General features: G+C 40.9%; 1 protein-coding gene across 2 annotated transcripts; it reads right to left on the reverse strand.

The window, feature by feature from the left end:
• Positions 1-778: 778 nt before the first annotated feature.
• Positions 779-23,991, reverse strand: LOC139578813 (SPRY domain-containing SOCS box protein 3-like). Of its 2 annotated transcripts, none has more exons than XM_071406864.1 (7): positions 23,757-23,991; positions 14,527-14,665; positions 14,022-14,199; positions 13,539-13,726; positions 13,075-13,177; positions 8,684-8,809; positions 779-5,650 (listed from the first exon to the last, which is right to left on the reverse strand). In XM_071406864.1, exons 2-7 carry the CDS (start codon positions 14,650-14,652, stop codon positions 5,256-5,258), a joined length of 1,116 nt encoding a protein of 371 aa, XP_071262965.1. In that variant the 5' UTR covers positions 14,653-14,665; positions 23,757-23,991; the 3' UTR covers positions 779-5,255. The 2 variants fall into 2 exon arrangements, with proteins under 2 accessions (XP_071262965.1, XP_071262964.1); XM_071406863.1 differs by lacking the exon at positions 23,757-23,991 and adding an exon at positions 23,139-23,635.
• Positions 23,992-24,794: the final 803 nt, after the last annotated feature.

Raw genomic sequence — 24,794 nt, forward strand, 5'->3', positions numbered from 1 at the left:
TATTTGTGGGTTTTGTGAAAGCTATGTTTGCGGTGAAAAAATGGCGTTGTGTGCTTGGCTATTGTGGTGAGCTAACATAAATATATATTGTAAATATATATTGTGTTTTCGCTGTAAAACACTTAAAAAATCTGAAATATTGGCTGGATTCACAAGATGTTTATCTTTCATTTGCTGTACAACATGTATTTTTCATAAAGGTTTTATGATGAGTATTTATGTATTTCACGTTGCTCTCTGTAATTATTCTGGCTGTTTTGGTGCTATTTGTGACGATGGCTGCAATGTAAAACTACGATTTATACCTATAAATATGCAAATTTTCAAACAAAACATGGATGGCTGGATTCACAAGATGTTTATCTTTCATTTGCTGTATTGGACTTGTGATTTCATGAAATTATATTATATGATATTCCCTGTGGCGCTAGGCTAGGCTATGCTAGTCAGCGTTTCTGATGAGGAGGATCCCGGATCCGGGAGGGTGATTAAGTATTAAGTAACCACATTTTGGGCCTATTACAATACAGAAACCACGACGGATTTGAAGAATATTCACTTGCTGAATGTGCGCCAATCTGGGCAATGGAACGGTCTGCGTGGCCATCTCTGTTGTGATGTCACCTGCTAGGTTGGGAAGCGACCTCTGCTCAGACTACGAAGGTGAATACCAGTAGAATGTTGTCGTCAATATGTTTTTTTGTTTTTTTTTGCCAGAGCTGCCTCAGCTGATACCGCTGTCTGTACACTGAAAGTGGCATTAGTTTGATTTGCAAAGGAAGGTTTTCATTTGTATTTTATTTGATGTTGATGCATTTTGTGCCATTGTAGGTTCTTTAGACCAACAGACATGCACAAACATTACTTACTTAATCCTTATTTCCTGGAGGAACATTGGTGTGCAAACAGGTTGCTATAACAATATAAATCTTAACAGAGAAGAGAATACTGAATGTAAAGGTTAAAGATTATTAAAGATTAAACATTTGCTTGAACCAGGGGGAAAAAGCAAAGCAAAAAGCACCATGAGCCTCTGACTATTTTTTAGAATAAGAAAAAGAGTTCTGTGCATATTTCACATATTCATCTTAGTTTCAGTTAAAGGCCATGCTTTAGATATAGATTATTGTAGAGAAAGACATTATTAGAGAGAAAGAGAAGAATAAAGGCCTATACATACAGTATGAACATTACATAGAAGATCCATTTATACAGTGGGGAGAACAAGTATTTGATACACTGCCGATTTTGCAGGTTTTCCTACTTACAAAGCATGTAGAGGTCTGTCATTTTTATCATAGGTACACTTCAACTATGAGAGACGGAATCTAAAACAAAAATCCAGAAAATCACATTGTATGATTTTTAAATAATTAATTTGCATTTTATTGCATGACATAAGTATTTGATACATCAGAAAAGCAGAACTTAATATTTGGTACAGAAACCTTTGTTTGCAATTACAGAGATCATACGTTTCCTGTAGTTCTTGACTAGGTTTGCACACACTGCAGCAGGGATTTTGGCCCACTCCTCCCTACAGATCTTCTCCAGATCCTTCAGGTTTCGGGGCTGTCGCTGGGCAATACGGACTTTCAGCTCCCTCCAAAGATTTTCTATTGGGTTCAGGTCTGGAGACTGGCTAGGCCACTCCAGGACCTTGAGATGCTTCTTACGGAGCCACTCCTTAGTTGCCATGGCTGTGTGCTTCGTGTCGTTGTCATGCTGGAAGACCCAGCCACGACCCATCTTCAATGCTCTTACTGAGGGAAGGAGGTTGTTGGCCAAGATCTCGCGATACATGGCCCCATCCATCCTCCCCTCAATACGGTGCAGTCGTCCTGTCCCCTTTGCAGAAAAGCATCCCCAAAGAATGATGTTTCCACCTCCATGCTTCACGGTTGGGATGGTGTTCTTGGGGTTGTACTCATACTTCTTCTTCCTCCAAACATGGCGAGTGGAGTTAGACCAAAAAGCTCTATTTTTGTCTCATCAGACCACATGACCTTCTCCCATTCCTCCTCTGGATCATCCAGATGGTCATTGGCAAACTTCAGACAGGCCTGGACATGCACTGGCTTAAGCAGGGGGACCTTGCGTGCGCTGCAGGATTTTAATCCATGACGGCGTAGTGTGTTACTAATGGTTTTCTTTGAGACTGTGGTCCCAGCTCTCTTCAGGTCATTGACCAGGTCCTGCCGTGTAGTTCTGGGCTGATCCCTCACCTTCCTCATGATCATTGATGCCCCACGAGGTGAAATCTTGCTTGGAGCCCCAGACCGAGGGTGATTGACCGTCATCTTGAACTTCTTCCATTTTCTAATAATTGTGCCAACAGTTGTTTCCTTCTCACCAAGCTGCTTGCCTATTGTCCTGTAGCCCATCCCAGCCTTGTGCAGGTCTACAATTTTATCCCTGATGTCCTTACACAGCTCTCTGGTCTTGGCCATTGTGGAGAGGTTGGAATCTGTTTGATTGAGTGTGTGGACAGGTGTCTTTTATACAGGTAACGAGTTCAAACAGGTGCAGTTAATACAGGTAATGAGTGGAGAACAGGAGGGCTTCTTAAAGAAAAACTAACAGGTCTGTGAGAGCCGGAATTCTTACTGGTTGGTAGGTGATCAAATACTTATGTCATGCAATAAAATGCAAATTAATTATTTAAAAATCATACAATGTGATTTTCTGGATTTTTGTTTTAGATTCCGTCTCTCACAGTTGAAGTGTACCTATGATAAAAATTACAGACCTCTACATGCTTTGTAAGTAGGAAAACCTGCAAAATCGGCAGTGTATCAAATACTTGTTCTCCCCACTGTATATCCCGTTTATACAGTGAATTCAGAAAGTATTTAGACTCCTTCACTTTTCCCCCCACATTTTGCAACATTACAGCCTTATTCTAAAATGGATTTAAAAAACACAATACCCCATAATGACAAAGCGAAAAAAAGTTAGACATTTTTGCAAATGTATTTAAAATAAAAAACAAATGCCTTATTTACATAAGTATTCAGACCCTTTGCTATGAGACTTAAAAATTGAGCTCAGGTGCATCCTGTTTCCATTGATCATCTTTGAGATGTTTCTACAACTTGATTGGAGTCCACCTGTCTTATGTTTTTATTTTATTTAACTTTTATTTAACTAGGCAAGTCAGTTAAGAACAAATTCTTATTTACAATGACGGCCTACACCGGCCAAACCCAGACAACGCTGGCAAATTGTGCGCCGTCCTATGGGACTCCCAATCACAGCCGGTTGTGATACAGCCTGGATTCGAACCAGGGTGTCTGTAGTGACGCCACTATCACTGAGATACAGTGCCTTAGACCGCAGTGCCACTCGGGAGCCCCGAAAATGTGTAAATTCAATTGATTGGACATGATTTGGAAGTCACACACCTGTCTATATAAAGGTCCCACAGTTGACAATGCATATCAAAAACCAAGCCATGAGGTCAAAGGAATTTCCGTAGAGTTCCCGAGACAGGATTGTGTCGAAGCACAGATCTGGGGAAGGGTACCAAAAAATGTCTGCAGCATTGAAGAACACAGTGGCCGCCATCATTCTTAAAAATAAGAAGTTTGGAACCACCAAGACTAGTCTGGCCAGCTCTAGGAAATAAAATGTGGGAAAAGTCAAGGGGTCTGAATACTTTCCAAATGCACTGTATATACACAAGTGCTTTGATGCATAAAATAAACAACATTGTACACTGAAAAATAATAAAACACACAGACATATTTATATATTATAATATGTGGACACCCCTTTTCTACCCCCTTTGCCTTCTTTATTCAGTACACTGTCTGCAACCCAACCATTGGACGCACAGGAGTTCCAACCAAATGCACGTGACAACAAAATCAAATGTCTAACTAACAGACAAAACGAGTCAACCATCAAGCAGAAGGAGAGCATAACAGGGAGGTCAGTATAAGAATGGTGCGTGACAACTCACAGTTCAACATAGATGGTGTGTGTATGTGTAACAGTCATCACTGCTCCAACACGACGGCAGTATTGAGTGAAAAATAAATCAGAACCCCCCCCCTAAACATCTAGTTAAAAAATAAATAAAAAATACATGTTGATGCCATGTCTGGTGTCGATATGACAAAAATAATTCAGGGGAATATATTGTCAAGCTGATCTAAACAAAATAATAAAGATTGTTCCTGCTCCGAAACAAATGTGCTGATTAACAAAATAACTTTGTTTCACTGAGTATTTAAAACTGTCAAACGGATTACTTGATCTGTGTATTCTTGCAGAGCAAGAACAGACATTTTCCCATAGATTTTCCAAAACTTTGATTCAATTCCAGTGTTAATGCCAGCCTAATGAAGTTATGATTTCATTAGAGAACAGCTAATGACATACAAACGCAAGCTCTTGCCAAATTGCATCACTTTAACCATTGGTCAGACAGACTCCATCAACATTGATCTAGGGACGGTCTTCCAGCTAGGATAGTTGTTGAAGGTCATGTTTTACATGCAATAAATCTGACCAGGACTACTGCCAAAGCAGGCCTTTTCTCCTATTTAGAAAATGTAAAATTTTGAGTGCGAGTCTCGTATTATTTACACCTTGCATTAATAATGTAACATGGATTGTTTGGATTTTCGTGCCAGGACCAGACAAAGGCACAACAAAGAGGGAGGAAAAAAGTAACAAATAAATGTTGTCATGGAGATGTGAAAGCGCAACAAATTGTGACTGCTCTCTGGACTCAACTTCGTTCTTCGGTCAGCTAAAACAGAAACTTAAAATAGGGCCTTATGGGCCAGTCTTATAGCAATCCAACCAGCATTGCATGTACAAGGAGAAAGCATGGTGACAATCCACATATTGCTGCACTTGGTCTCTTCTCATTGATTTCATGTCATCATTGTTGTTGCATATACTGTTAATGTACACTGAAGTTTGGCCATAGGTCTTAGTGCCACATTCGTTTGATCTTGATTAAATGTTCCCACAACACTGTCCCTAGGTCCTGGGATCACCATTAACGGTAATGTGTGTGCATGTGTATATGTTTGTGTGTGTGTGTGTGTGTAAGGGGTTATAACTTGAGTATGTCTCAGGGAGGGGGCAGGGAACCAGTCCAGTTCATGGCTGCATCCAAATGGCACCCTATTGACCAGAGTCCTATGGGTCTTTGACCAGTAGTGCACTATATATAGGGAATAGGGTGTAATTTAGGGCACACCCCATGTGTTTACATTGGGGGTCACATCCGATTCCCGTCACGTCCAACGACATCTCTTCCTCTGACATGCCTCAGGGTCCGACGAACACCCCTCAGAGTCATCGCTTTCAGAGGACAAGGCCCCAGCCAAGGGGGGCGTAGGGGGCAAGTCAGACCCCAAGCCTTCCCCCCCTGGAGCCCCCAGGAGGCCGTTGTTGAGGCGTAGGACCCAGCCCAGCTTATTGTGCAGCAGGTGGCGCAGGCCAGGGGGCAGCGGCAGTATGCTCAGGGTGTCTGGGCACTCAGGGAGGAGCTTGCGGAGGCGAGCACAGCACAGGTACTGCAGGGAAGTGGGCGTGAAGCAGGAGCGGATCACCTTCATGCTGCTCTTGGCTGCTGTGGAACACGCCATGGGGTAGAAATGCTTGTTCTGTAGCTCCGTAGCCGCCACGCCTGCAGAATAGAATATACATTTTATTGTCCAGTTTAGAATGGAAATGTATCCATTTGCTGTCACATTACCCAACAAGCCCGACACAAGCAAAAGGCTAGGCGCAGCACAGGGGTAACTAGCTGGGTACATGCAGAGGGAGAATATGAGAAATCCTAGGTAGGTTCCATGTTAATTAGGTCTTGAAGTGATTTATAGGGCCGGTTTTCCCATCCCAGATCAAGCCTAGTTCTGGACTAGAAATCACTTTGAATGGCGATTTTACATAAAGCATGCATTGTAGCCCAGGACTTAGCTTAATCAGTGTCTGAGAAACTGGCCCCTAATGCCCATCTAGTTACATACTGCCCAACCACCCATCTAACATGCAGTTGTAACGGCAGCCTTCCTCCTCTTCGTCTGAAGAGGAGGTGTAGCAGGGATCGGACCAAGACGCAGCGTAGTTCGTGTTCAACATGTTTAATAAAGACTGAACGTGAACACTACAAGATACAAAATAACAAATGTGGCAAAACCGAAACAGTCCTATCTGGTGCAGAGAACACAAAGACAGAAGACAACCACCCACAAACCCCAACACAAAACAAGCTACCTAAATATGGTTCCCAATCAGAGACAATGACTAACACCTGCCTCTGATTGAGAACCATATCAGGCCATACATAGAAACGGACAAACTAGACACACAACATAGAATGCCCACCCAGCTCACGTCCTGACCAACACTAAAACAAAGAAAACACAAAATAACTATGGTCAGAACGTGACAGCAGTGTTGGGGAAGCTACCCTGAAAATATAGTTGACCAAGTTATCAATTACTTCACACTGCAGGAAGTTAAGCTACCCTTAAAGGAAAACACCCAAAAACAATCTTACCGGCAGTATTTCTGTAACTTGATTGCTGGCACGCAAAACATTTCGGGACTATATCAACAATGGACTAATCAAACAAATACCTAAATACATATTTTGGGGTGTAATTTTTCTTTAAGAAAAAATATTGTTTACTTAACTAAAGTTTATTTGAAAAAGTAGTTCAAACTAATTTGTGATAAATTATATCTAAATCTGAAATGTCAGACTACAAATCGCAAGAACAGTCAAATGTAAACAGAATGTGTAATTTAGCCTATTAATAACAAAAACTGTTTCAAGTGAGAATTAGGCACGTACAGTGGGGAGAACAAGTATTTGATACACTGCCGATTTTGCAGGTTTTCCTACTTACAAAGCATGTAGAGGTCTGTAATTTTTATCATAGGTACACTTCAACTATGAGAGACGGAATCTAAAACAAAAATCCATAAAATCACATTGTATGATTTTTAAGTAATTAATTTGCATTTTATTGCATGACATAAGTATTTGATACATCAGAAAAGCAGAACTTAATATTTGGTACAGAAACCTTTGTTTGCAATTACAGAGATCATACGTTTCCTGTAGTTCTTGACTAGGTTTGCACACACTGCAGCAGGGATTTTGGCCCACTCCTCCCTACAGATCTTCTCCAGATCCTTCAGGTTTCGGGGCTGTCGCTGGGCAATACGGACTTTCAGCTCCCTCCAAAGATTTTCTATTGGGTTCAGGTCTGGAGACTGGCTAGGCCACTCCAGGACCTTGAGATGCTTCTTACGGAGCCACTCCTTAGTTGCCATGGCTGTGTGCTTTGTGTCGTTGTCATGCTGGAAGACCCAGCCACGACCCATCTTCAATGCTCTTACTGAGGGAAGGAGGTTGTTGGCCAAGATCTCGCGATACATGGCCCCATCCATCCTCCCCTCAATACGGTGCAGTCGTCCTGTCCCCTTTGCAGAAAAGCATCCCCAAAGAATGATGTTTCCACCTCCATGCTTCACGGTTGGGATGGTGTTCTTGGGGTTGTACTCATACTTCTTCTTCCTCCAAACACGGCGAGTGGAGTTAGACCAAAAAGCTCTATTTTTGTCTCATCAGACCACATGACCTTCTCCCATTCCTCCTCTGGATCATCCAGATGGTCATTGGCAAACTTCAGACAGGCCTGGACATGCACTGGCTTAAGCAGGGGGACCTTGCGTGCGCTGCAGGATTTTAATCCATGACGGCGTAGTGTGTTACTAATGGTTTTCTTTGAGACTGTGGTCCCAGCTCTCTTCAGGTCATTGACCAGGTCCTGCCGTGTAGTTCTGGGCTGATCCCTCACCTTCCTCATGATCATTGATGCCCCACGAGGTGAAATCTTGCATGGAGCCCCAGACCGAGGGTGATTGACCGTCATCTTGAACTTCTTCCATTTTCTAATAATTGCGCCAACAGTTGTTTCCTTCTCACCAAGCTGCTTGCCTATTGTCCCGTAGCCCATCCCAGCCTTGTGCAGGTCTACAATTTTATCCCTGATGTCCTTACACAGCTCTCTGGTCTTGGCCATTGTGGAGAGGTTGGAATCTGTTTGATTGTGTGTGGACAGGTGTCTTTTATACAGGTAACGAGTTCAAACAGGTGCAGTTAATACAGGTAATGAGTGGAGAACAGGAGGGCTTCTTAAAGAAAAACTAACAGGTCTGTGAGAGCCGGAATTCTTACTGGTTGGTAGGTGATCAAATACTTATGTCATGCAATAAAATGCAAATTAATTATTTAAAAATCATACAATGTGATTTTCTGGATTTTTGTTTTAGATTCCGTCTCTCACAGTTGAAGTGTACCTATGATAAAAATTACAGACCTCTACATGCTTTGTAAGTAGGAAAACCAGCAAAATCGGCAGTGTATCAAATACTTGTTCTCCCCACTGTATGATGCCGTAAAAGAAAGGAAATTCTTGCCTACTTCACCCATATTTTCTTATCCTTTTGCCCAAAAAAGTAGTGTGTAGTTCCAGTAGTTAACTACAACGCTACATGGCAAAAAAGTTATTAACTACTGAAAATGCTACCAAGATTTGAATTTAGTTCAACTACTACCAAGCTAATGCAAAACGTAGTTAAATTACTATATGTAGATCACTACTCACCCCACCTGGTCCCCTTGACCTGTGACCCCTGTAATTACCTATGCACTTGCGGTTCTTAAAGAAGGTGAGTGTTCCATGCCATGTGTCCAGGTGCACTCCGATGATTGAGCCCTGGCCGAAACGTGAGGAGAAGGTCACCTTGTCTCCTTTATGATGTAACAGACCTAGAAGATGACCATATTAGCATTATTATTATAAGGGGAAAACAAAACTGGCTCACACACACACAATTATTTCATGTTTCAAAACAATTTCTTTATCCAGATGAAGGGTACTGTTAAGGGATACCCTATGGCTCCTAATTATGCTAATGTATATGTGGGTTACATGGAGAAACAGTCAATTCTCAACCACCTCAAAATATATATTTTCCCCCAACATTATTATTTGGAAATGGTACATTGATATCTTTGCTCCATTCGGGACTTTTCCACTCCAGTTAGCTCATCAAATGCCAACTAGTGTTAGCACAATGACTTGTAGTCTATGGGAACAGCTGCTGTACCTGTAGACTTCCTGTCAGCATTGGCTCACGAAACTACCTACCTTCATACTGCATGGTCATGGCTAAACAGCTTTTGTCAAATTGACATCAAAAGTTATTATTTTGCATTTTAGCTAACCCTAACCCTTTTCATAACCTTAACCCAATTCTCCTAAACTGCTACGAAAAGTCAAATCTGACAAAAGCTTTATTCTTTCTAGTCAAAACCATACTAGACGAAGAGACATAAAAATGATATCCACGAGTTAATCAGACTCTGGGTAAGTAGATAAAAGGTCTTCATTGCCAAAATCCCGAATTATCCCTTCAACCTCTACGGGATCGGGACAGTTGTTTCGTAATATGCATAATGTGACTAGAACGACGTGGTAAACAACAGCATCTTTACAAGGTCCTTTGCTGTTGTTCTGGGATTGATTTGCACTTTTTGACCAAAGTACGTTCATCTCTAGGAGACAGAACGTGTCTCCTTCCTGAGCGGTATGACGGCTGCGTGGTCCCATGGTGTTTATACTTGCGTACTATTGTTTGTACAGATGAACGTGGTACCTTCAGGTGTTTGGAAATTGCTCCCAAGGATGAACCAGACTTGTGGAGGTCCACAATATTTTTTCTGAAGTCTTGGCTGATTTCTTTTGATTTGCCCATGATGTCCTTGAAATACATCTACAGGTACACCTCCAATTGACTCAAATGATGTCAATTAGCCTATCAGAAGCTTCTAAAGCCATAACATAATTTTCTGGAATTATCCAGCTGGTTAAAGGCAGTCAAATCCGTGTATGTAAACTTCTGACCCACTGGAATTGTGATACAGTGAAATAATCTTTCTTTAAACAATTGTTGGAAAAATGACTTGTGTCATGCACAAAGTAGATGTCCTAACCGACTTGCCAAAACTATAGTTTGTTAACAAGAAATGTGTGGAGTGGTTGAAAAACTAGTTTTAATGACTCCAACCTAAGTGTATGTAAACTTCCGACTTCAACTGTATGTATATGTATTTGTGTGATATATAAAATTGTCCGATTAATCGGTAACAGCTTTTTTTGGTCCTCCTATAATCAGTATCGGCGTTGAAAAATCATAAAATCGGTTGACCTATAGTCCTCAGTACATGGGCAACAGGAGTGGGTGGGGGGAGACAGAGACATATACCAAACAGACCAAACCATTATCAATTTCTATTGGTCCAATGAAAATGGATGCAGGGGTGTGGATAGGCTCATTTGAACAACCTATTTTAGGCCTTGATGTTATTATGCAACTTGACTCTACATTGAACATTTCTGAAGGGAAGGTGACGCGGCAAATTAGACAACTGCAGGGATCTACACTTCAGAACCATCCTATTTGGACTACGAAGAAAAGAGTGTGGAACTTTGCATATGGAACCAGTGTGCTTGACAGGTGTTGCCCCACCTTACACAAAACAATATCCCATTAGCAAAGAAAGCTATGGCCACTACTAAAGTAGTGGAGGCTCCTAACATCATCATACAATGTGGCACACCATGTAATCCAGCTACTCTGATGCTTCCTCCATAAACCACATTACTTGAATACGACTGTTGTGAGTTGGTTTTGGATCAACTCTTTGATGGGTTTATTAAGAGTCATCCGTTGGAAAACCCTGAGTTTATCTTATACACAGACGGTTCAAGCATTGTGGAGGGGGGTGTGAGAGGAAGGCAGGCTGGGCAGGTACTACTGTTGGGTTCTGAGAATATGAAATATACTTATTCATGTCACTGAGGGAGAGAGGGTAATGTATAACATTTACATTATATCAGGATATGTTATTGTTAGCCATCAGGGATCCTATGGGAGGGATCCTCTGAGAGGACACAGTCTGGTACCAGGCACCATGACAGCCGTGAGTTGGAGAGGAGTGAGCACTTTGGGGTAGAGGTCAGGTCAGATGAAGTGAGGAAGAACAGATATCACTAAGGTTCTGTCTAGCAACAGAGATGGATTGGCTGTTCAGATGTGTAGGAGGAGACTCAGGAGGAAGGGTTAAATATCAGTGCTTGTGTGAAATGTCATTGTCTAATGCAACTGTATTGATCCTCTGGGAAGAATTAAACTTGGTTAAGTTTTCATAGTGTCCGTTGAGTTTTTTATCCTGAGAATTAGAACCTAACACTACAATGGACAATGTGATAGTGACAGGCACGTTAGATTTAAGAAAATCAGATGTTCACTTTGAGTGACACAATGTTTAACCATTGCATACAACTCTCTAATGCAGTAGCAGAAGCAGACAGACAAGTATAAGAGGCGTGGGGAATAAGTCCCGAGGGGGGACATGACGTAGTACCAGGACAGTGGGTGATGGTAAAAAAATATTTAACAGAGACATTAGGGCCAAAATGGGAAGGTCCTTATTAAGTTCTGCTCATAACTAGGTCAGTAGTAAAAGTCCATTGAAAATCACAATGGATATTATGTCACTCATTGCAAGGTTGTCCATGTTGATGACAAAGCGGAGCCTGGAGAATAAAGAACTGACCCCCGATTGCTAATCAATCTCGGGTGAAGAAGCATATTAAGATGATCAGAACCTGATATGCTTCTATGTTGTACACAGCAGTCATCATATTAGGGATATCTTGGTGAAATGTCCAACTTCTTCCTGAAAATCGGGACATGCTTACTTAGGGAAATCTATGTGAAATATCAATTTCTCTTTAAACCAGGACATGTTACTTTCACTTTTTTGTTTCCTTCGTTACAGGTTACTAGAATCTACAGTCTGAAGCAATATCCCTTGACCCAAGGACTGTACTTGAAATGATACAAGATCACTGGTGAAGTGTTCACTAGAGAAGTCCTTATCAACCAGTGGAACGGAAGAAGAATTAGAAAGGAAGAAGAATTCCTCACTACCAGACTTTCAGAACATCATTTCTAATAGTTATCTATGTGGGACTGATACCAGTGTGGAAGAGCGGATCACTTTTAAAGGACTTGGTAAATGATTACCTTGCCAATAGGACGATTGAATATTATGGTCTTGTTGACAATTTTATTTTTTTGAGTTTCCTCCTAATACAGGATGTGGTAGGAATCGTAAGGGACATCATCATTACACCGGTTAATACTTATTTTCTATAACTTTGTTTGAAATCAATTTCTTATTGTAACAGCAAGTAAAACATGCCCTTTGTGTTCTATAGAAATGCAAGGTGTTTAATGTGAATGATTTTATGCTTACTGCTAATGTTTTTTATACTGTATAATTATTATTTTTTTATTTTATTATTATTTTCTAAAAATACATTTTAAGTATATTTCTTTTAAAAATGGTCTAGGGGGGAGTGTAAGAATATTTCGAAGATAAATACACAACGCAGAGGATGAGAGGTCAAGAGTACTAAAAGTCAATAGAGTACTAACGGTCAATATGGAATTATCAATGGAAATAGTTGGTTTTCAGTTCAACATCTGTTAGGAATGTCAGTCCTGAACTCATTGCTATGTGTGGCACGTTCTCATTGGTCCAACCTGAAATAGGATACTTGTTATTTGGCCATTGGCCCAGTTTTATTGCAAGGAATTCTAATTGGCCAAAAACAGGCTAGTGCTGGGTTATAAAACTACATCCTGTCCCTTTGTTCTGTGGAGAGAATCACTGAGGACAGGGAAGGAACGACCATCTAACATCTACCTCTCAGCATAAAATCTATGATTTATCCTCTTTGAATAAACCTATTTTCCTCCCCCTGATTTGCTATGGGGTTTGTGTTATTAAAGAATAACATCAACTGCTAACAGCTCCAAAAGTGAAAACCCTGTCCAGCAGAGCAGGCACCACTACAGGCAGGCTCAATCAAACACTGAAAGTATTTGAAAGAAAACGAATACGATATGAACCCAGGTCTGTTTGTGATGAGGACTATCTGATGGATTATATGGTTTTACCAGTGTAGGAGAGACCCCAGCTGTCGTCATCTTTCCCCAACAGGCTGCAGAAGGTATGTCTGTACTTATCCAGGTTCACGTCACAGGTTCCGATGCCTACCATCTACACAACATCGAAGAGTCGTCATTCAACATGTTCACTTTAACCACATAACATCAAAATAGAACAGTAATGAACATGCTCACCATCATACAATATGCAAAAGGTTCACAAAATAAGCTTTAGGAAAGAGAAACCACTAAACTTCCTAAGGTCTTACAAGCCTAAGCACCAACCCCCAGCAGAGGAGGCTGGTAAAGAGAAATCAGAGGACAGGCTCATAGTAATGGCTGGAATTGAATGAATGAATGAAAACTGTTCCATTCATTCCATTACAATGTGCCCGGCCTCCGATTTAAAGTGACACCTGTCTCCACTGATCCTCATAATGCTGTCTCCTGAGTAATGATAGGCAGAGCCTCACCATATCTGTCCCGTAAACTGGTGATGTCATCTTGATCTCCCAGAAGTGCTGTCCATCTGCCAGCTCCTTGGAGCCTCTTATGGCTGCTGTGCCGCAGCTGTACTCCGTGTGGAAGTTGACTTTGCGGTTGTCGCAGGTCATCAACGTGGCCGTGGAGCGGTTACTATCGTCCCACACCCAGTCGAAGTCTGCAATGTCAAGAGGTCAGTGGATCAAATGACAGTTGACTTCCAACATTTCAGACACTTAAGATATTTTAATAAGCAAATAATGGTGAGAGCTTCACTTTGGGAACTCCCTTATACAGCATGGGCATGAAACAGAAGAAAACCTTCAGAAACAGTGTGAAATACCTGAAATACCTGAAGCGACTACCTGAACTTGACCTATAAAAAACGCTCACTTTCCACTTCAAAACGTTTTGCTACGGTGTGCCCTTCTGAACACAACCCTAGTTCCCCACCCTGCCCCTCCAGTCCTCACCCTGGTCTTCCTCTCCACAGTGGCAGTCTTTGATGCGGTGGAAGCCCCGGAGACGTGGGTTGTAGCTGGGCTCGGCCTGGGAGTCGCAGGTGCAGTACGACTCTCCGGTAACAGGCACGGCACTGGGGACCGGTGGCACCACGGGACGGTAGTCTGGCTCAGAGTCTGAGTCACTGTACTGCAGAGGCCACAAACAGTACATAACAGTGCTCAAATATGTCAGCTTTACTTGACTCCGCTTTTCTGGCACAATGGAACCGTCTACGTCACAGGTGTCAAACTCATTCCACGGAAGGCCAATTGTCTACAGATTTTCGCTCCTCCCTTGTACTTGATTGATCAATTTGCCTTAGGTCCCTCATTAGTTAGGAACTCCCCTCACCTGGTTGACTAGGTCTTAATTGGACACAAACTGAAAGGAAATAACAAAAACCAGAAGACAATCTTCTCTCTATGGAATGAGTTTCACACCCCTGGACTACGTCCGTCACAAACTGAACCTTACCTGTAAGCGTTCGTAGCCCCACTCCTCACTTTCTGAGGCCAGTACCAGCGCCCGGGAATCAGAATCTCGCCGTATTCCACTCCACACGTAACGCCACGCCCGGCTGTTCCTGCTCCGCCTTGACATTGCAGCAGGACACCTGGGGGAGGGAGGAGTCAGGAGAGTCAGAGTTTGGTGGACAAAGGTTGCGTCCAAAATGGCACCCTATTCAGTGCATTACTTTTGACCAGAGCCATATGAGCTCCAGAAGTTGACAATTTTACAATGTTGGCAAAAATGTGATTTTACAGTGCATTCGGAAAGTATTCAGACTCCTTGACTTTTTCCACATTTGGTTACGTTACAGCCTTATTCTAAAATGTATTAAATAGTTTTTTACCCCTCATCAATCTACACACAATGTCCCATGATGACAAAGCACATTTTTTAATAACTGAAATATCACATTTATATAAGTATTCAGACCCTTTACTCAGTACTTTGAGAGCCCCGACGATCGATCTGAACATTAACACGCATCGCTTGCGGTACGGTTATGGAAGCATAAGGACCTTATATTTCATATCAGTAAGAAATAATTTTCAAAAAACAAAAAGAATACATTGATACACATACACCTTTATAGGGTTAGTGTTCCCACATCGCCATCTCCATGTTACAGAGTGTGTTTACGGAAGACAGACGGAAGACCTCCTGTGCTAATTAGCATGCTCCTAACCTGTGTGTAACGGAAGAAGGCCGTCAGAAATGTGTTGTCACTGAAAAACAATGTTGCCTGCAACTGTGATAAAACCGGTTAAAACACTGTATACTTTGCATTTGTGAAATTATATTGATGTGATATAGAACCATATCGCAATTTAGAATTCTAGTATTTTATCGCAATTTAGAATTAATTCACATTTAGATAAGAGTATTTGACTGTCTACCTCTGAAGATACTGTATCATATAAGGTCCTTGGACCATAACGATAGGCTCCTTAACCTCTAAAGGTCTAAGCCAGGGATCATCAACTAGATTCAGCTGTGGGCTGATTTTTTGAGTGGATTTGTAGACTGCAAAAATTCGCTAGCTAGTTAACCAACAACCGTAACCATGTATTTGAGAGACAACAGCTGCTCATTGTGCAAATGTATTCCCGTTTTTAATAAACATTGGAGACAAAATACATTTAACATGTTGTCAACAATCTAAGCCAACCCTGTATGTTTTGCCTCTTAGTTACGCACGCGTTGGTTTTGTTGCTAAACAACCAAGCCGTATATTAGTTTGTAGGCCAAACCGTTTGGACTCTACAGACTCATGTTTTTGTGAGAAGACCGATTTTCTGGATTTCTCTTGGTCTGATAAACAGTGATGTAGCTCTGCCACATTCCACAGCAGATGCAGAAGGCCGACATAGACGACATAGACGGATCTGGTGGATTGAGCCAATGCAAAAAAACCGCAAAGACGGATTTTGATGGGGACATTTTAATTATGTTAAACTGATGCACGGGTGCATCAATCAACTAGGGGGTTAAGAGTACATCTTGGGCTAACTGATGCCTAGCCTAGCTACACCATCAATTATGAATAAATGAATATCTCCTACTCAGGCCATTTACCATTTAAACAAATTGTTACAGTTCCGGTCTGCTTAAGGGGCACCAATGCAATGGATAGAAGAATGAGCCAGATATTTCACCGGATGTATAAATGTGACGCATCCAGTTCGCGTTTCCACACCACCAAATATGGTGATGAGAGGAAGCCCAGTGGCCTGCAGTGTGAGAAGATGGAGATGGATTTTGGCAGTCATTCTGCTAAATCCCATTGATTAAACATTTGATCTCCAGTTCCATTTCAAAAACTAAAATCTGTAACAAACAGTGGACTGTGTTTTTTAGACTTTACCCTTTGCCAAAGTTGAAAAAAATTGCTTTGTTTAGAATGAGTGCAAGGGCGAATATAGTTATTGCACACGCACTTCACAGCGTAGACGTTCCCTAACGGAAATATGCTATAACGCAACAATAGGATCTCACTAGCTTGTGCTTGGCTCCGCCCACCTCCTTGCTTGTTCTGCCCACTATAATTATTTTGCTCCATTTGGAAAACTAGTGGTGCACGACTCCAGGATTTTGAGTCAAAAGGAGTAGACTCTTGCTCGACTCCAAAAACACACTGAAACGGATGCGCACACACCCATCTCATTATTGCAGTCCTACTAGGAAGACTACATTTAGAGGACATGAGCATGATGCTGCCCACTTGCCTATAAAAGGCCTATTTTGTTTGAATATAGAAGGTGATGTGTAGAAACAAAAATATTTCAGTGATATTTCTGCTGTGTCATGACATGTCCCATGATGCAGCGCACTTTGCTGATAAACCTGTTCTTTGCCATGTTATAGCCCTATTCGGTCAGGTATTACCACAGAGGATGTTTCATCTTCCGTCTCTGCAGTGTTGCCATGTTCACGGTTTTCCCGCCATATTTGGCTACTTTATAACCTAAGTTGTGGGTGAAAATGTATTGGCCATGGTCGCAGGTTTTTGGGCTATTTCTAAGTTGCACCGCGGCCGCCATGGCATTTCTCTTAAAAAATATACAGTACCATTCAAAGGTTTGGACACACCTACTCATTCAAGGGTTTTTCTTTATTTTGACTATTTTCTACATTGTAGAATAATAGTGAAGACATCAAAACTATGAAATAACACATATGGAATCATGTAGTAACCAAAAAAGTGTTACACCAAATATATTTTAGATTCTTCAAAGCAGCCACCCTTTGCCTTGATGACAGCTTCACACACTCCTGGCCTTTCCTCAACCAGCTTCAACTGGAATGCTTTTCCAACAGTCTTGAAGGAATTCCCACATATGCTGAGCACTTGTTGGCTGCTATTCCTTCACTCTGTGGTCCAACTCATCCAAAACCATCTCAATTGGGTTGAGGTCGGGGGATTGTGGAGGCCAGGTCATCTGATGCAGCACTCCATCACTCTCCTTCTTGGTCAAATAGCCCTTACACAGCCTGGAGGCGTGTTGGGTCATAGTTCTGTTGAAATACAAATGATAGTCCCACTAAGACCAAACCAGATGGGATGGCTTATCTCTGCAGAATGCTGTGGTAGCCATGCTGGTTAAGTGTGCCTTGAATTCTAAATAAATCACAGACAGTGTCACCAGCAAAGCACCCCCAACTCATCACACCTCCTCCATGCTTCATGGTGGGAACCACACATACAGAGATCATCCGTTCACCTACTCTGTGTCTCACAAAGACAATGCAATTGGAATCAAAAATCTCATATTTGAACTCATCAGACCAAAGGACATATTTCCACTGGTCTAACGTCCATTGCTTGGCCCAAGCAAGTCTCTACTTTTTATTGGTGTCCTTTAGTATTGGTTTCTTTGCAGCAACTCAACCACGAAGGCCTGATTCACGCAGTCTCTTCTGAACAGTTGATGTTGAGATGAGTCTGTTACTTGAACTCTGAAGCATTTATTTGGGCTGCAATTTCTGAGGCTGGTAACTCTAATGAACTTATCCTCTGCAGCAGAGGTAACTCTGGGTCTTCCTTTCCTGTGGCGGTCCTCATGATAGCCAGTTTTATCATAGCGCTTGATGGTTTTTGCGACTGCACTTGAAGAAACTTCCAAAGTTCTTGAAATTTTCCAGATTGACTGACCTTCAAGTCTTAAAGTAATGATGCACTGTTGTTTCTCTTTGCTTATTTTAGTTGTTCTTGTCATAATATGGACTTGGTCTTTTACCAAATAGGCTTATCTTCTGTATACCACCCCTACCTTGTCACAACACAACTGATTGGCTCAAACGCATTAAGAAGGATCAAAATTCCACAAATTAACTTTTAACAAGGCACAGCTGTTAATTGAACTGTTAATTGAAATGCATTGCAGGTGACATGAAGCTGGTTGAGAGAATGCCAAGAGTGTGCAAAGCTGTCATCAAGGCAAATGATGGCTACTTTGAAGAATCTCAAATATAAAATATTTTGATTTGTTTAACACTTTTTTTGTTACTATATGATTCCATGTGTTATTTCATAGTTGATGTCTTCACTGTTATTCTACAATGTAGAAAATAGTAAAAATAAAGAAAAACCCTGGAATGAGTAAGTGTGTCGAAACTTTTGACTGGTACTGTATATTTCACTGTGATCTGTTGCTGACTGTCAGGCAATGAGGCAGGCTGATGCTGAGTGAGTGATTGGTGGGGATGGCGGGAGAGGTTTGTGTGTGTGTGTGTGTGTGTGTTTGTTTGTTAGTTAATAGAACACTACAGTTATTGACTGAGTCATGTGAGCGACAGGACAGAAAGCAGCACGCGTGCATGTTGTGACAACTTTTTACCAGTTGAATGTAGGCCATTTACTGTCATTAGGGAGACACCTATTTCTAACACTTTTTCCATAAAACACTATGCTAGAACTGATGCACATCAAGAAACAATGGAGACAAAGTGTAAAAGGTGTAACATACACTTTGTATTTCACAGAAAATCCCTAATTAATTTAAAGGTTATTTTGAGATGTGTTACACTACTTTCAAGAGAACTATTTTATTGTAGTTATTTTCTAAATTGTGATGCCATCAACGGGAGCCATGCTTTTACTCCTCAGTTTGCTCAAAGTGTGATGAGGAAAGGGGTGTTTATGTATGTTTATTTGTCTTTTGAATGCAAATGTTCACAAATGCACAAAAATATTAAATAAACGTAGTCTTGTTGCACTACTGTCGGTAGGAATATATAATAGCGTGAATGGGGATAATTTGAGTGCACCTTTGCAAAACTAGCCCAGCTAGAAAAAGGGTCTCTTTCAGGTACAGACAGCGTGAGTTTCCTGACGATTTTCTGACGCTATTCTTTACTATCTTTTGTCAGGCAAATATACTTGAGTTATGAGGGTCCAGATGGCAGCATTGTTTGCCTTGGATTTGTAGCCATTCCATGCAGGTATGTTGTCAAATGTGACATTTTTGTATTTCATGTTTGATGTGCCTAGTTAGCTGTCGTTCATTTTGTTAACTGTCTGGTCATGTCAGGAATGGTGTTGTTGCCTCATTAGTATGCCTGGGGTATAATAGTACATTCAAATAAATAGTACTTATAAGCAAATTATTAGTATATTGGTGTACAACTTTAATAAAATGACATTTGAGTCTTTTGAAAATATGAACATGTACATTTTGTACAATGCATTTTTTTGTTGTCAGTTTTCTCAAAGCGTGGTGAGGAGAGGCAAATATACTTGTGTATGAGTCCAGACGGCAGCATTAACATTTGCCTTGCATTTGTATCCATTCCATGCAGTCATTAAAAAAAGAGAGACAACCAGCAGAATTGTGTCCAGAGCTTTCCCTTCCCTTCCAACTAAAACTCACCAGAACACAACGCAGAAAGGTACCGGTATAGAACCGATTACAAAAGCACTGGAAAACGGCTTTGGGCGCACTAGAGTGCATTACATAAATTCGCTCAGAGGTGGTTTAAACTGCATTCTGGACCAGGTCTCTCTTGGAAAACAGATATTATCTCAATGAGAAAAAAACGGTATAAATAAAGGTAAAATAAAAAAACAAAATTTGAATGTTGACTGCTTAAAGAAAAAGGTATCAAGCAAAGTGCTTATTGTATGCTCAGTTCTTGGGTCTCCGGGGCTACCCGAGTGGAAATTTGAAATGGAAGTTATGAAACTCCTTCACGTGGTTCTTCTTATGTAGAAAAGTCCTCAATGTAACTGACATTAGGCTAAATGTGTAGAATTATACATTTGCCTCTGCTGGCCATCAAGTAGCCTATTAAATGTATATGCCATTGTAGGCTACCATTTCATACAATAAATATGTTGAAATGACAATATCACTGGAGTCATTGCAAATCAATGTGTCACCTGTGTAGCCTACCTGGACCTGGCAAAGCAATTTAATAAATAGCCTACGACAGTTTGTTGTTGTAGCATTGTGTTATTATGAACGCATTAGATTGACGTAACAGTTGTCAGATTAGGGGCTACAGGTAAAAAAAATGTTTTTTAAATAAACACTGGCTGTTGTTGACAAGCATATTCAGTTCATATACATATTATTAAAATGTAATTCAATGATTGAAATTATGACCCCATCCTCAGCAGCCTATTCAAGCAGGCTATTGATAAACAAGCACCTCTTATTGCGAAATCGCCTCACTATTCATTAATAAATTTGTCTTAATTTGAACTAAGCAAGCTGCTAAATCGTTCAGTTTATATCTTGCCTACATGTTGTCTAGGATACTGTAGACTATCTGAAATGAGATGTAGGCCTATCAGGGGCTATAGGATACCTGCCTTAAGCTAAGCAAACTACGGCAAAATGTAATTGCATTCATAAACCAGATTTTAGTCTGTAGCCTATGCCTATTGAAATTACAAGTCAATCTTGCAAATGGGCCATTTATAACGGTTTGTAGTCTTAATATCTGGCACATAATTGCCAGAAAATAGCCTAACAGTTTTTTTTAATGTTCATCCAAGTGTTTCTTGCTCAGAGATTTCCTGTGGGATTTATTTATAGCTATGCACATGCGCAAAGGGGATTTATATACATTTATAAACCTTGTTTGAGCCCTGAATGCTGATTGGCTGAAAGCTGTGCTATATCAGACCATATACCACAGGTATTACAAAACATTACTTTTTACTGTTCTAATCACAGTGGTAACCATTTTATAATAGCAACAATGCACCCCGGGGGTTTGGGGTATATGGCCAATATACCATGGCTGATGGCTGTATCCAGGCACTCCGCATTGTGTCATGCTTAAGAACAGCCCTTTTAGCCGTGGTATATTGGCCATATACCATACACCTCGGGATGGTTGAGCTAGCGTGAGCTAATGTGATTAGCATGACATTTTAAGTTACGAGAACATTTCCCAGGACAGAGACATATCTGATATGGGCAGAAATCTTAAATTCTTGTTAATCTAACTGCACTGTCCAATTTACAGTAGCTATTACAGTGAAAAAATACCATGCTATTGTTTGAGGAGAGTGTACAGTTATGAACTTGAAAATGTATTAATAAACTAATTAGGCACATTTGGGCTATCTTGATAAAACATTTTGAACAGAAATGCAATGGTTAATTGGATCAGTCTAAAACTTGGCAAATACAGAATTGCACCTAACCTGGAATAATACATTGTGACCTTTCTCTTGCATTTCAAAGATGGGGGGGAAATAAAACAAACATGTTTTTTTCGTTTGTATGATCTTTTACTAGATCTAATATGAATTATTCTCCTAATGTGTTATATTCCTTTCAAATGGTATCAAGAATATACATATTCTTGCTTCAGGTCCTGAGCTACAGGCAGTTAGATTTGGGTATGTCATTTTAGGCAAAATACATTTTTAAAGGGTCCAATCCTTAAGAGGTTACAATGTCATAACTTGCAATTATTATTATTTAGAGGAAACCCGAATTTTACTTCTAATGTCGTTACAAGTTACTATGATATTCCTTCTTAATTGGCTCAATAACGTTACGGAATTTTTTTTATTGTAGAGATATGGCAACTCCTCCCATGCTGTTGGAGACTTTTATCTCCCTCAACAACTTTAAAAATCTGCTATCCGAGCAGCTAACCGATCGCTGCAGCTGTACATAGTCCATCTGTAAACTACCCACCAAATTTACCTACCTCACCCCCCATACTGCTTTTATTTATTTACTTTTCTGCTCTTTTGCACACCAGTATCTCTTCTTGCACATGATCATCTGATGATTTATCACTCCAGTGTTAATCTGCTAAATTGTAATTATTCGATTTATTGCCTACCTCATGCCTTTTGCACACATTGTATATAGATTCTCTTTTTTTTTTTCTACCATGTTATTGACTTGTTTATTGTTTACTCCATGTGTAACTCTGTGTTGTCTGTTCACACCGCTATGCTTTATCTTGGCCAGGTCGCAGTTGCAAATGAGAACTTGTTCTCAACTAGCCTACCTGGTTAAATAAAGGTGAAATAAATAAAATAAAATAAATAAAAATGCTGTCAAAAAAATGTGTGCTAGTTTTTCCAAGCCTTTTGGGCAGGTTTTGAGTGGTCATGGGCTCAACATTTTAACTTCACCTGGCAACCCTGCGTCCCTCTGTACACTTCACGTACCATCAACTGTCATGCACAGATTTTAGCTAGCTACATTTTACTTACCTAGTTGCTGTGCATAAAATATCCATCCATCTGTTTAAATTAAGTGACCAAGCCACGCAAATATGTAGGCTAGGCTACTGACTAGATCATACAATCAATCATTTCGTCTGGTACGTTTTGGGCCTAGCTGGCTCGCGAACAGCCCCAACGGTGCTGCAACACGTTTTCAATTTAACTAACGTCAACGGGCTAGCTGTGCCTCCTTGGTCAAGGACTAAACATTTACATCATGGCAAAAATGTAAGAAATAATATGCATCATAACTAGTTACATATCTACAGTTTGTAACCTTTCTCCAACATGTTATTTTTTGTTGACGTTAGCTACCTTGCAAGTACCTAGTTAGCTACAGTTGGCTGGCTAGACAGCGTTAGCGCGATTGCTAATGTACCTGTACTGTAACGTTACCAGCCGTCCGTTTCCTGTCCGACACTTAAAAATAAGCCCTTAGTCTTCGTTAAATGTCACAGGACTGCATAGGCCAATATCTTTATGAAACATTTGCAGCTTAGTACTTTCTTTACTAACATGCTAGTCGGCCAACTAGCTTAAGTCACTCTCTATCACAGAGTATGACAGAGTTTCTAAACCGAGGCGCATCATCGCGATACTTCCGGGAACGCTTGCCAAACAGACCAGGCCGGGTTTGAGACTTCCATGAGATACGTCAAAAAGTATTCCTTAGTTGTTACTTTTCTCAAAATCTAATGGCACAACCTGGATTCTAACAATGTTTTAAGTAGTTCAACACGTTATTATTCCAACCTCGTGAAAGTGCGAAACTGACGTGTTCATTTTCGTCACAAATTACTTTATAGTTAAGGAGTGCCTTTGATTTGAAGGTATGCACTGGCGCAGTTTGGCGCGAGACGTCCGTTAACCCGATGCGGTGTTTCTACGCATGCATTTAGCTCGCCAGCTTCGCCACCGACATCGCCTGATGCGTGATTTCTATTGGAGAAACAGTTTCTGCCCAATTTCAAACCAAATACTTTTTTTTATAACTAACCCAAAATAGACCAGAGCCTGTCGTTTCCAATGGGAATAAATTAATCCGAGTGGGCGTCAGCGTAGTTTAGTGGTTAGAGTGTTGGACTAGTATCCGAAAGGTTGCAAGATCGAATCCCCGAGCTACTAAGGTACACATTTGTCGTTCTGTCGCTGAACAAGGCACTACCCACTGTTCCTAGGCCGTCATTGAAAATAAGAATTTGTTCTTAACTGACTTGCCTAGTAAAATAAAGGAAAAATACAAGTGGGCAGAGCCAAGCACCAGCTATGGAAATCCTATTGGCGTGTTCTAGCATTTATTTCCGTTAGGGAACGCACACTCTGAAGTGCGCGTGTGCAGTAACTCAATTCGCCCTTGCACTCCTAAACAACGCTATTTTTTAAAAACTTTGGCAAAGGGTAAAGTCAACAAAACGCAGTTTTGTTTTGGAAACAGAAAACTGTATGGCGACCAAATGTTTCATCAATGACAAAATGTGCAGAATTTCGGCCAAAATCCATCTCGCTCCACCTTCTCCTACTGGGCTTCCTCATTACCATATTTGGCAGTGAGAGGAAACGCCAACTGGATGCTTCACATTAATACATCTGGTGAAATATCTGACTCATTGTTCTGTGTTCATACTGTACTGTCAGACTATCATGACCTACTTTCCGGCAACAGACAAACAATACTTTGTCAAACCAACTGCTGCCATGTGGGATTTTTCTTCCCTCCAACTAATAGCAAAGTTGCACATGTGAAGATTGTGAATGCTGTTATTTATAGTGCTGCTATATAAACATGAACATGGCTTAACATTCCTACACCACAGCCCATATAGGATCAATTTCATAGACATCACCACTTGCTTGTTGCTGGAACTATTCACATAAGGCTGACGGGAGAATTCGAGTGCAACTGAGCCGGCATCTATAGTGCTGCCATTGAACCCTTGAGCAACGCATTGAACCCCCCCACCCCCCAAAAAAAGAAAACTGCTCCAGAGGTACTGCTACACAATTGACCCTGTGCTGCTTCTGGGTTGAGTACTAG

The sequence above is a fragment of the Salvelinus alpinus genome, chromosome 6 (genome assembly GCF_045679555.1).
Source record: "Salvelinus alpinus chromosome 6, SLU_Salpinus.1, whole genome shotgun sequence".
NCBI classification, from domain to species: Eukaryota; Metazoa; Chordata; class Actinopteri; order Salmoniformes; family Salmonidae; genus Salvelinus; species Salvelinus alpinus.